This window comes from Physeter macrocephalus, chromosome 19 (genome assembly GCF_002837175.3).
Source record: "Physeter macrocephalus isolate SW-GA chromosome 19, ASM283717v5, whole genome shotgun sequence".
Classification (NCBI taxonomy): domain Eukaryota; kingdom Metazoa; phylum Chordata; class Mammalia; order Artiodactyla; family Physeteridae; genus Physeter; species Physeter macrocephalus.
In genome coordinates, this window is record NC_041232.1 from 11,617,103 (window position 1) to 11,630,024 (window position 12,922).

The 12,922-nt window shown below is 46.2% G+C and overlaps 1 protein-coding gene across 2 annotated transcripts; it reads left to right on the forward strand.

Annotated features, from left to right (window-relative positions):
• Nucleotides 1–385: 385 nt before the first annotated feature.
• OAS1 (2'-5'-oligoadenylate synthetase 1) lies at nt 386–9,973 on the forward strand. Of its 2 annotated transcripts, none has more exons than XM_055080401.1 (7): nt 386–643; nt 1,432–1,720; nt 2,952–3,136; nt 6,409–6,641; nt 7,786–7,936; nt 8,061–8,063; nt 9,333–9,973. In XM_055080401.1, exons 1-7 carry the CDS (start codon nt 464–466, stop codon nt 9,531–9,533), a joined length of 1,242 nt encoding a protein of 413 aa, XP_054936376.1. In that variant the 5' UTR covers nt 386–463; the 3' UTR covers nt 9,534–9,973. The 2 variants fall into 2 exon arrangements, with proteins under 2 accessions (XP_054936376.1, XP_007104710.2); XM_007104648.4 differs by lacking the exon at nt 8,061–8,063 and adding an exon at nt 9,019–9,169.
• Nucleotides 9,974–12,922: the final 2,949 nt, after the last annotated feature.

Consider the following 12,922-nt stretch of genomic DNA (forward strand, 5'->3'; position numbering starts at 1 on the left):
CATATATACACTACCAAACGTAGGGTGGATAGCTAGTGGGAAGCAGCCGCATGGCACAGGGAGATCAGCTCGGTGCTTTGTGACCACCTAGAGTGGTGGGATAGGGAGGGTGGGAGGGAGGGAGACGCAAGAGGGAAGAGATATGGGAACATATGTATATGTATAACTGATTCACTTTGTTGTAAAGCAGAAACTAACACACCATTGTAAAGCAATTATACTCCAATAAAGATGTTAAAAAAAAAAAAAAAAGGAATGTTTGATTTGCTGAGAGACAAAGACTCAGGGCAAAGCTCCTCCCTTCCGAGGAAACGAAACCAACAGGAGCCCAGACTGAGGGCACAGCTCCTCCCTTCCAATGAAATGAAACAAACAGCCTCCTGGACCCAGGCAGCAGAAGAGATAGAAGCTAAAAGGTTTTCCCCTCCAGCTCTGCCCCCTCTGGCTCTCCTGTCCCAGCTTCATGATGCAGCTCAGTGATATCCCGGCCACGTCTCTAGACAAGTTCATCGAAGACCACCTCCTGCCAGACGAGGATTTCCACACACAAGTCAATGAAGCCATCCACATCATCTGCAGTTTCCTGAAGGAGAGGTGTTTCCGAAGGGCCCCCCACCCTGTTCGGGTGTCCAAAGTTGTGAAGGTGAGTCCAGAACTGCCTGGCTGGGGAGAAGGAGGCTGGAAGAGCAAGCGTTTCCACAGAGACAGACAGCAAAAGGTTGAGGTCTCTGGGGCTGGTGGTTTCTGATTTATCCATGCCAAACTATAACCACAGCTTGTGAAAGTAGCTTTTGGGGTGAGGGCGTCCATCTGTAAGCTTTTAACAAATGCCCAGGTGAAGTTTATAAACCACCTATGTCACGTCCACCACAGAGATAGACAAACTGAAGCCCAGCTGTGTCAACAATCTGCTAATCATTGACCAGGCTGGGAACTCACCATTCCTGCAGACTCATGAGCTGGTTAAGAGTATAAGTTTTGAAAGCAGATAGCACCTGCTGCTGTGAAATCTTGGGCGAGTCACTTAACCTCTCTGTGCCTCAATTTCATCATCCATAATTCCCAGTACTTTGCAGGGCTTGCAGATCAAGTAAAATAAGCCATGGGCCAGTTTACAGTATTAATCATATAAGGTCGTAAAGAACAGGGAGTAAAGAACACAGACTGAATTGCATCTCTGCCACCTACTAGCTGTGTGATTGGACTGATACATAATGTCTCTCAGCATCTGTTTCCCCATCTGGAAAATGGGAACAGATAATAATAGTAGCTAAATCACAGAGTTCTTGTGAGCATTCTAGGAGTTAAGACTGGTAATGCCTTCAGAACAGTGGCTAGTACTCAAAATGTTAGTGATTGTTCTCAGCATTTTATTTAGGGAGGCTCTTCTCAGTGATAAATATCAGTTCTCATTCTCATCACCTTTTTCAGGGTGGCTCCTCAGGCAAAGGCACGACCCTCAGGGGCCGATCGGATGCTGACCTCGTCGTCTTCCTCACCAATCTTAAAAGTTTTCAGGAACAACTTCAGCGCCGAGGAGAATTCATCAAGGAAATTAGGAGACAGCTGGAAGCCTGTCAAAGGGAGGAAACATTTGAAGTGAAGTTTGAGGTCCAGAAACAGCAATGGGAGAATCCCCGTGCTCTCAGCTTCGTGCTTAGATCCCCTCGGCTCCGCGAGTGGGTGGAGTTCGATGTCCTGCCCGCTTATGATGCCCTGGGTGAGCTCTCTTAGCCACAAGGGGTTTCAGCCTTTGTCCTATGTCAGAGCTTCTTCTGCTCTCTTTTCATGTTTCTGAGCAGAAATCTCCCTCACTTTGAGAGTCTTATTAAACAGGGCATCCCTTCAAGTGGGGAGGAGATCCTAGCATCTCTTCTGGGGCAAGAAGGTTTAGGGTCATACTCAGCCACTGCAGTGACATTAACAACAAATTGGTACAATTTGTGAGCAGTGTATCTTTATAGAACACCTGCCAAGCTTACTAGTTTTACTCTTGGCAAAGTGTGTGAATCTTCTCTTTCTAAAAACGAGGCAGCGTATATCTGGTGTAAGCACAGTATGTTAATTTCATCTTTTATCCAAAGCATAAGGAAATATCATCAAATTTATCTGAGGGTTGGAATCTGTAGACAATCTGCAGGAACATTGGGACGGGAAGCAGTACATCTCTGAGGTTCAATTTCCACTGAGTACCTTCCATGTGCAAGGCACTGTTCTATGGCCATAAATGAGACAGACAGGGAACCTCTCTTCTGGAGCCTGACAATAACAATTTAAATACCATAAATGAAAGGATAACTTGTTGTGACAAAAACTAAATATGGTGATTCAAAAGAGAATGATGGGGCTCAGAGGGCGTTTTTAGACAGGGCAACAAAGGAGGTGACCTCTGACCCGAGGCCCGAGGGATGAGAGGAAGCCAAACCTGGGAAGATCTGGGGGCTCCAGGAAGGGCAAACAGCAAGTGCAAAGGCCCTGAGACAGGAATGAGCTTGGCATATTTGAAGAAGTGAAATAACCAGGGGAGTAAGTAGCAAAGGGATCAAGGCAAGAGGTGAGATGGCAGAGGAGGCAGGAGACAGGTCACACCGAACCTCCTGGGCCACTGCGAGGACTTTGGATTTTACTCAGATGTCCTGGGAAGCAAGAAGTGGAAGGATCAGGTTTTTAAAGGCCTCTGTGGGTGCTGGGTAGAGAATGGGCTGTGGAGGATCCAGGAAGGAGGCTGCTGCCATCTCTGCTGTGTCCAGGTGAGAGATGATGCTGGCTCGGATGGGGTGACGGCAGTGGAGATGGGAGTAGCGAGGACTGGGGATGGCCCTCAGGCCTCCTGGCTCTGGGCCTGCTGACTTTCCACTGCACCCATGGTCAGTGAGCTTGTCTCCTCAGAGGGATTGAAAGAAACTCAGAGAAAAGCTGACATCGTCACACTACGGATTAATTCCCAACAGGTCAGTTGACCAAAGGCTACAGACCTGACCCTAAAGTCTACGTCCAGCTTATCCAAGAGTGCGAGTCCCTGGGGAGAGAGGGCGAGTTCTCCCCCTGCTTCACGGAGCTGCAGCGAGCCTTCCTGAAGGAGCGTCCAACCAAGCTGAAGAGCCTCATCCGCCTTGTGAAGCACTGGTACCAAATGGTATGGCATGTCCCATCTAGACAGCGGAGGAGGAGGAGGAGGAGGAGGAGGAGGAGGAGGAGGGAGAGAAGGAAGAGAGTGAGGACCGGAGGAGGAGGGAGGGGTGGAATAGAGGGAGGGAAGGAGGAGGGAGAGGTGTGGGGAGTCAGCAAGGATGAGGTGGCGGGAGGGGGAAGAAGGAAAGGGAGGAGAGGGGAGGGGAGTGGGGAGGGAAGGGAAATCACAACTCCATCCTTCCAGTTACTCTGGACAAAAGCAAGGGTCATCCTTGACTTCTCCACACACACCCCCATCCAACCTGTCAGCAAATGATGTTGGTCCTGTATTAAAATGTATTTATAATTCATCCATTGTCACCTCCTGTGTCACTCCCACCCTGGTCCAGGTCATCTGGAGAAGCTCACAGGATCTGCCCTCAACCTCTCTGAGCCCCAATCTCTGCCCCCTCACCACCACCCCCAGGCTATGCTTTCCTCTTCATTAATCCTCCAGGAGGGAAACTCTACTCCAGCCTCAGGGCCTTTGCATGTGCTTATTTGTTTGTTTATTGTCTATCTCCCCACTAAAAATGTACAGGAACAGAGGGATTTATATGTTTGAATCCCTGCTGTATCCCAGGGACCTAGAACAGTGCCTGGTGCATAATAGGAGCTCAAAATATAATTGTTAGATGAATTAATGAGTGCTACGTCCCCACGCCATCACCACACACACACACACACACACACTTTTGTTCACTTCCTAGGTGGCTGGCTTTGGACAAGTGAATTAACATCTCTGTGCTTCCTGTTTTCTCATTTGCAAAGAGTAACATGGCACAGCAATAGTAAATCACATACCATGATATCTGGCATATAGTCAGTCCTAATAAATGTCCTTTCTCTGAGCTGCCACAGGAAAACACATCATAAAAGCTAACATGGATTGTGCACTAAGCTTATGCCAGATTCATCATATTTAAAATTTTGTGGATGTGATATTCATTTCTGTTTACTTTCAAATGTCCCATATCTTATATAAGCATCATGGTGATTCTGTGACCTGGTTAAGGGTATTATTATTAAACCCCTTTTACAGAAAGAGAAACTAAGTGTCAGAAGACACTTTCAGCTAAGAAACAGCAGAACAAAAACTTGCATTTGGGTCTTCGGCCTGAAGAGTTTGCCTAACATGTAATAAGCATTCTATATATATTTAGATGAATAAACTGAGTTAAAGAAAGTAATTAAGCATAAACTTCCTACTTTAAAAACAACACTTCATTTGCTAGACATCTCAATTTGCTTTGCAAGAATTTTGATCATGGCACTTGAGCGTTTTAGAACTTAAAAAAGTGGTTCTTGACAAGTGCAACACTGCCCCCCAAGACATACTGAAGCTTCATAAAGACATTTTTGTGATGTGGGATAAGGATGCTGCTGATAATGAGTGGAAAGAAGGTACGAATACTAGTTGTTTTACAATGAGCAAGACAGTTCTACTCAGCAAAGAATTGTCTCTTTATTTCCTTCTTTCTCCTTTAATTCCTCCCTCCCTCCCTCCCTCCCTCCCTCCCTTCCTTCCTTCCTTCCCCTCTTTCGCTTTTTCTCTCTTCTCTCTTCTAGAATATTAGAGGAATCGTACAATACTTTAACTCCTCTAGCCCCATCATCACCACCTTTAACTTACATCCTACTTTTGTTGTATATTTTAAGTCTCTCAATATTGTCAAGTGCCCCAAAGCATTATTATTGTTTTACAGAGCCAATGATCATTGAATCTACCCGCGTGTTTCCTGCTTTCTTCACTATCGATTCTATCCTACCTCTCTCACCTTCCATCTAGGATTGTTTTTCTTCTTCCTGAAATATGCCCTTTAAGATTTCTTTTGGTGACCGTCTTCTGATAGTAAACATGTCAGTTTTTGTTCGTCTGGAAATGTCTTGATTTTCCCTTCATTGTTGTCAGGTATTTTTGCTGGATTGATATTCGTTTCAGTACATTGGATATATCATTCCATCTTCCAGTGTTGCTAGTGAGAAGTCAGTTGTCAGTGTCACTATGGTGCCTTTGTAGGTAATCTATCTTATTTCTCTGGCTGCATTTATATGTTTCACTTTTACTTTGATTTTGTTTGGTTTCAAGCTGATGTGTCTTAATGATGATTCCTTTTTATTTGTCCTGCTTGGGGTTCATGGGGTCCTTCACTGGGATTCCTGAATCTGTGGATATCTTTCATCAGTTTGGGAAACTCTCATCCATTCTCCTAAAATACTGTCGTTCTCCCTTTCTCTTCTTGCCTCTTAAAACTCCCATAAAATGTATGTTAGACCTCCTCGTTCTCTCTTCCAAATCTCTATACCCTGTCCTACATTTTCCATCTTTTTCTCTCTCCGTGCTTTATTCTGAATAGTTTCTTCTAATTTACCTTCCAATCACTAATTTTTCCTTTAACTATGTCTATGCTACTGAGCTATTAGTGTCATTTTTGTCATTTTTGTTCTAGGATTTCTATTTCATTCTTTTTTAAGTCTGCCATGTTACTTTTTATGGCTTCTAGGTACCTACTATTTCAAACGCTTATATGTTTGAACATAATGTTCCTAGTTATTTTAAAGGCTGTATTTAAATCTTCAATATTTAAAGTTTTGTGGATTTATTACTATTTTCTTTTTTGTTTTTGTTAGTCATCACTCTGGGTGTCTTGTGTCTTTGTGTGCCGGGATACTTATGTGATGGTCATTGTACATGAAAATTACCTGTGAAAGAGTTGGAGACTTTGGATTAAATATCTTCCTCCAGAAAAAAGAAAATTGTTTGCTTCTTTAGGCTCTTAGGAACACTACAAGTCCTTCCTCTCAGTTAATTTTCATAGTATCCTTCTGAGGAAGGTGCAATTATTACCATTCACTTGGCAAATGAGAAAAAATAAGGCTTCAAGAGTCTACATTGTCTTCTCAGAATCAGATAATGGTGGAGCCAGGATTCAAACCCACATCAGTCAGAATCCAGAGCGCAAGCCTTTAACCAGGGGTCAGTAAACTTTTTCCTTAAAGGGCAAGTTAGCAAATATTTTAGACTTTATAAGTCACACGGTCTCTGTCACAAATACTCAACAATGCCTTTGTAGCATGAATGCCACCATAAACTACACATAAATGAATAGGTGTGGATTTGCTCTTAGGAAACTTTATACACAAAAACAAGTGGCAGGCTGAATTTGGTCCATGAGAAATGTGCTTTACACGAAAGCTAGAGAAATCCACTTTTCTGATTCTTTTTCCTCTACTCAGTGTAAGGAGAAGCTTGGGAAGCCACTGCCCCCACAATATGCCCTGGAGCTTCTGACAGTCTATGCTTGGGAGCAAGGAAGCATGGAAACAAGATTCAGCACAGCTCAGGGATTTCAAACTGTCTTGGAGTTAGTCCTGAAGCACCAGCATCTCTGCATCTACTGGACAGAGTATTACAACTTTGAAAACCCTATTATTGGACAATACCTGAGAAGGCAACTTGCAAAACCCAGGTACTCTATCCCCACATGGCTTAGCTCCCCACATAAATGAACCCCTGATTACATCTGTGGCACCTTGGAAATGTAGGCAGTGGGAGAGTTCCACATTTATTGATCATCTTCTGGTACTAATCATTCTGCTGGGCACTTTACTACTACCATCTAATTATTTTTTAAGCATTTTTAAAAAATATTTATTTATATATTTATTTTTGGCTGCTTTGGGTCTTCATTGCTGCGTGCAGGCTTTCTCTAGCTGCATTGAGCAAGGGCTACTCTTTGTCGAAGTGCACAGGCTTCTCATTGCGGTGGCTCCTCTTGTTGCAGAGAACAGGCTCTAGAGCGCAGGCTCAGTAGTTGTGGCGCAGGGGCTTAGTTGCTCCGCAGCATGTAGGATCTTCCCGGACCAGGGATCGAACCCATGTCCCCTGAATTGGCAGGTGGATTCTTCACCACTGTGCCACCAGGGAAGCCCTCCCATCTAATTTTAAAAACAATGTGCAAGCAACCCTGTGAGGCAGGCATTATGCTACCTGCTTTACAGATGACTAAACCAATATTCTGAAAGGTAAAGAGCTTGTCCAAACCTTAACAAAAAATGAGTGAAACAGCTGAAATTTCAACTAAGATAACAACAGCTGCAGCAACAATAATAATTGCTCCCAGGAACTAAGAGCTTGCTATAAGACTAACACACTCTAATAGCATAGTAAAAATTATGATTATTGTAACTGCCATGTATTGACCCCTTATTATGTCCCAGTTACTGTGCTGAGCATTGCACATGCTTGTCTAGATCCTCATACAACATCCTTTGAGGTAGGGATGTTCAGTTCTCCCCATTTCACAGATGGGCATACTGAGGATCAGAGAGGTCAAAAGACCTGCCCAAGGTCACACCCCTAATAAAGGGCAGAGGTAAGATTCAAACCGAAGTCTCTCAAAGCCCAACTGCAAGGCTCCTCATTCTGCTCACTGTCCTCCATAGGGCAGGGCACCCAGGACACACCCCAGGGAGCAGTGCCCTGCTGGACCCCTCCTGCTGCCCTGAGTCCCAGCCTGTGTCAGGCTGGTACTTTTCTCTTCCAGGAGCATCTAGACCCCCCAGACATAGCCCAGCTTCTCACCTATTCTCTCTCTAAATATTGCTCTTCAGGCCTGTGATTCTGGACCCGGCTGACCCTACAGGAAACGTTGGTGGTGGAGACCCATATAGCTGGCAGCGGCTGGCACAAGAGGCTAGAGCCTGGCTGAGTTACCCATGCTTTAAGAAATGGGACAGGTCTCCAGTAGGCTCCTGGGATGTGGTGAGACCTTCTGCTTCTTCCCTGCCGTCCTTCCCCCACCCCCTCCACACAGCATGGGGCATGTAGATAGAGACCATTCTTTCCTAAGAAATTGCCTCTTGCCAGAGGTCACTCACATTCATAGAGTGTCAGGCTGTGCTCTCTGTTTTACAGTCATTTTGGCCCCATACAGAGAGTTCCTGGACTTCTCACATCCCTCATCCAGAGTTCATTCTTTAATTAATGCCTCCTTGTGTGGAAGTAACTTTTTTACAGCTCCAGCTGGCTCATTCCACTAAGAAGAAAAATAAACAATAACAACCACCACTTAATAAATACCTGCTTTGGGCTCAGGTTCTGTTCTAAGCCCCTTAAATTCATTATTTCATTAAATCCTCACAACACCCCATGAGATATGTTTTCTACTCCCATCTGACAGATGAGAAAAGGAGGCTCAGAGAGATGAAGTCACCTGCTCAAGGCCACTCAGCTAGGCAGTGGTAGAGCTGAGATTCTACCTCTGTAGACTCCAACGCCAGTGTTTATTCCACTGAGCTAAGCATCCTGCCTTGTATCCCCTCCCCCCTCAATATCATGTGACAAATGAGCGACTCAGCAGCTGAGGACGTGGGCATGTCACCCAGCTAAGTAGGGGCTGAGGGCCTGATCTTTCCACTCCAAGAGTAGAGATCTTTCTCATGCTGGGGTGGGGAGGGTTGATGATGCCATAGATGGGTTTCCTAGGAAACAGACTCTGGGATGAAGTTTATGTGCAGGATGTTTCAGGGGAGGACCATTGGATCCAACACCTGTGTAAGGGCGGGGAATTAAGCGGGTGCCGGCACAGGGGGAGGTGCAGCTGGGGAGCCCTGGAGCTTCAACGGCCTTCAGAGTTGTCCTGCAGAAGACTGAGGTGGCAGGTCTTTATACCCTAACATGGATCGGCCACTGAATGGACAACTCAGGAGGGGGTGTGTCCTTCCTGGAAGGGATCCAGGTGACACATCACAGTGTCCACCTGTCCACCATAAGTGTTCACTGAGACCCAGTACCAAGGTGGGAGGCCCAGCTCTCCAGTGTGATCATGTGCTTCACCCTTTCAGCCCCAAGACCATAGTGACCAGACGTACGAGGCCTATGGTTTTAGACAGCACTATGGAACCTCTCCGAGACTCACACTCCAGAACGGGGTCCCTCCCCAGGTGGAAGAGAATTGGACATGTGCCATCCTCTGAACGCCAGAATCTCTTAAAGGCAAGGTCTCCGGAGCCATCTGGGCCAGACCCCTCATTTCTAGGGGCGGGGCGGGGGGCCTCGATCCCGAGAGGGCCATGAGTTGGTGTCAGACCTGGGTCCAGAATCCTGGTCTCCAGACCCCCATCCTTCCCGCCATTTTATGCTCTCTCTTCTTTCACAGATAGCATTTTCCCACAGCTCCCTCCCCACCAGAGCCTGTTCTCCGACAATATCCTCCAAGAGACAGCAGGAGAGACTCAGACAAAAGAGAGGAACCCCAGTCTTCACACTCTTCCCTGTACCTGGTGGGAGGGTTGTGGTCCAATTTATTGTCAATAACAACAAAAATAGTAGCAAATACCATTTGTTGGGTGTTAATTAACCACAAGGCACAGAGCCAAGAAGCATATCTGCATATTATATGTGTGTGTGTATGTGTGTGTGTGTATTCGTTGATTCAACTTAAAATATTAATTGAGCACCTGCTACGTGCCAAGCATCGTTCTGGGCACTGGAACATAGCAATGAGCAAAGCAGACAAAAATCCCTGCCTCATGGAGCTGACATTTTGTGGAATATTCTACTGTTGGATAGGCTAGGATCCTTCCAATTTTCAATTACAGGTAATCCTGAGACAAACATCTTTGGTTCATCCTTTGTCCACATCTCTGATTATTTATCCAGGAAAAGTTTTAGAACTGCCCTGTGTAATACAGTAGTCACTATTGAGCACTTGAAATGTAGCTAGACCCAATCGAGATGTGCTTATCTTTATACTTTTTTGAATTTTCAGGTTTTATTCATTTTTGGCCATAAGTTTGTACTGTTTGTATGACCACAAGAAACAATAAAGCAATGTTTCTTGCACAAAAAATTTTAATAAGTATTTCTCTCAGCTGAACTCTGATAGTTTGTGCAAAGCCGGCTGGCCCAGCTTATAGAAAAGTCTGGGGTACTAGTATTGGGAGCTGTTGGTTCAAGGCCAAATTCATGAGATTTGGAAACAGAGGAGCAACTGTGTAAGGGATGACGGAAATGCTGGAATGAAAATTGGAGCACCGGAGTCATACATTTTTGATTCCCCGGAGAGAAAGCCCCATTCTGGGCAATTCCTTCCGGGGAAACAAAAACCGGCAGATCTAATGTTTAGCCAAAGGAGATAAGGGTGGAGCCCCTCCCTGCACCCCCATTTGAGGAACCACCTTGCTGTAGCCCATAACAGCTGCACCATTTACATCCCCTTCAGCAATAAATGGGGGTTTCGGTCTCTTCACATCTTTGCCAACACTTTGTAATTCATCATCATTTTGATTATCGCCATCCTAGTTGGTGTAAAAGAGTTATATACTCTCAAAATAATCGGGCCTGCTAAGCAAGGTCAGGACCCTACTTGGGAAAGAACGGGACCCTGACACATAGACTGCGGACATAAGAGTGGAAGCCCCTGAAAATCCTGAATGCCCAGACTCCTCTGAACCTGAGGTTCAGAAATGTCCCATCTACCCCTTCTGTTAAAAGCTAGCACCTCCCCCCTTGCAAGGAGACTCTGCAGAGGTCTCTCTTCCCTAAGACCCCGCAGGACCGGCACCTACTTCCCCTCCTGCCCACCTCGACTACGAGTAGGGTTGAGTCCCAAAATAGCGCAGCCGGGGGCGTGCTGGGCCTGCCGAGGGAGGGAGGGACCTGTATCCCAGACTGCCAGAAGACCCGGGCAGCGTGTAGCAGCAAAAGTCAGGTGTGTGTGTGTGGAAGTGACCCCGAGGGCACTTGATCAAGGGGCTACAGTGTCAGGTCAGTTGCGGAAGAGTTTATTGACTTGGAAGTCCCCTCCTGGAATTCAGGACTTCACACCCCGGCAAGGACCCCAGGAGATGGTGCAGTTGCTGTTACCCAGGCTCTTAGAATGGAAAAAGTGAGAGCCTCTGCCAGGTGAGAACAAAATGCTGATATTCCCATGGGAGATGGTGAACGATGGGATTCAAAGGTCAGGGAAGTGGGTGTGCTTGGGTGGGTGTGCTACATAAGTCCAGAAAAGCCACCAAATTGTCTCCCGTGGAAAAGCAGAGAATACAGCGTCACCGAGGCCATAAAGAATACGCCAGTGAGAGGACTCGGCGTCACTAAGGAGCTCGGGTGGCCTCGTCCATAGAAGATGCTGCCACAGGCCTCCTACCAGCACTGGGGATGGTAGAACCCGGAAATCATAGCGGCCATGAGACAACACTTACCCGTGACGTGGACACACTTCTCTTCGTGAGTGGTAGGGTGGACGGGCAGTCAGGATGGCCTGACCCACAGAGAATTAAGGAGCTGGTCATAAAATATGGTGTCCCTGGGGGCAAACTAAATGGGCCACAAACGAGGGACGCTCCATCTGCCCCATCAAACTACTTCAAGGATGGACCGTTAGAACACTGAGAGGTTCCCCCAATAAAAAGTCACCATCCCTTTCCCAGTGGCTTCCCAGGAGACCCATCTCTGACACATGACATCTAAATGTAACATGATCCTAGATTTGGGGGAGCGGGGGTTGCTATAAAGAACAACATTGGAATAACTGGTAAAAATGGAATATAAGAATATATCCATTGTATATGCTATAAGAGATGATAGCATTGTATCAAAGGTACAATTCTGAATGGGGTTGTCATTCTGTGTTTATGTAACAAGATACCCATATTCTTAGGGGATACATATGGAAGTATTTAAGAGTAAAGGGGGGCTTCCCTGGTGGCGCAGTGGTTGCGCGTCCGCCTGCCGATGCAGGGGAACTGGGTTCACGCACCGGTCTGGGAAGATCCCACATGCCGCGGAGCGGCTGGGCCCGTGAGCCATGGCCGCTGGGCCTGCGCGTCCGGAGCCTGTGCTGTGCTCCGCAACGGGAGGGGCCACAACAGGGAGAGGCCCGCGTACCGCCAAAAAAAAAAAAAAAAAAAAAAAAAAAGAGTAAAGGGGACTGGGTGATTCTGATGTGTTCATGAAGCTTCATCACTTGTAACAAGTGTCCCACTCTCCCACTCTGCTGGGGGATGTTGGTAGTGGGCAAGGCTGTGTGGGTGGGGAGGGGGCGAGGCTGGCGGTGGGGCGGTAGATAGGAAACCTCCTGGCTTCTGCCCGGTTATCTGCAACATGCACTCAAATGGCTTAGTAATAATGATACTGATACATAGAGAATGAGGAGCAAATGTGGAGAAATATTTCAGGATGAAGGATATGAGAGAGTTCTTTGTGTTTCAAAAGATTTCAAAATAAAATATTTTAAAAATAAAAATAAAGCACAGACTTTGGAAAGCGGGTAGTTAGAACCTAGTCAGACAACTTACAAGCTGTGTGACCTTGGGCAAATTTTTTCAACTCTCTGAGCCTCTATGTTCTTATCTAGAAAAGAAGGCTTATGACCTCGGCCCACCCAGCCTACCTCTAGGTGTTACAGTAGAAGTCAGATAGGGCAGGGAAGGGCCCTGAATGCGCAGGTGTGATAATCAACTTTCTCCAGAGAAACTGAACAGTGAAAATGAACACATAAAGGGAAACCTCATTTTAAGTGGAGTCAGGAGACCAGAAGGGGGCGCTCTCACACACCTCAAGTACCACTGGAATTCAGTCATAGGAAAGACAATCAACAGACTCCAACAAGAAGAAGCATCAACAGGAAAAACCTGTCAATGACAGGCCTGGACAGGAAAGATGTACATTGCATCTCTTGGAGGAAACCGACTACCCCGGCAACTAAGCCAATTACCTGTCATCACCCTGAATTCTTGCTTTTCT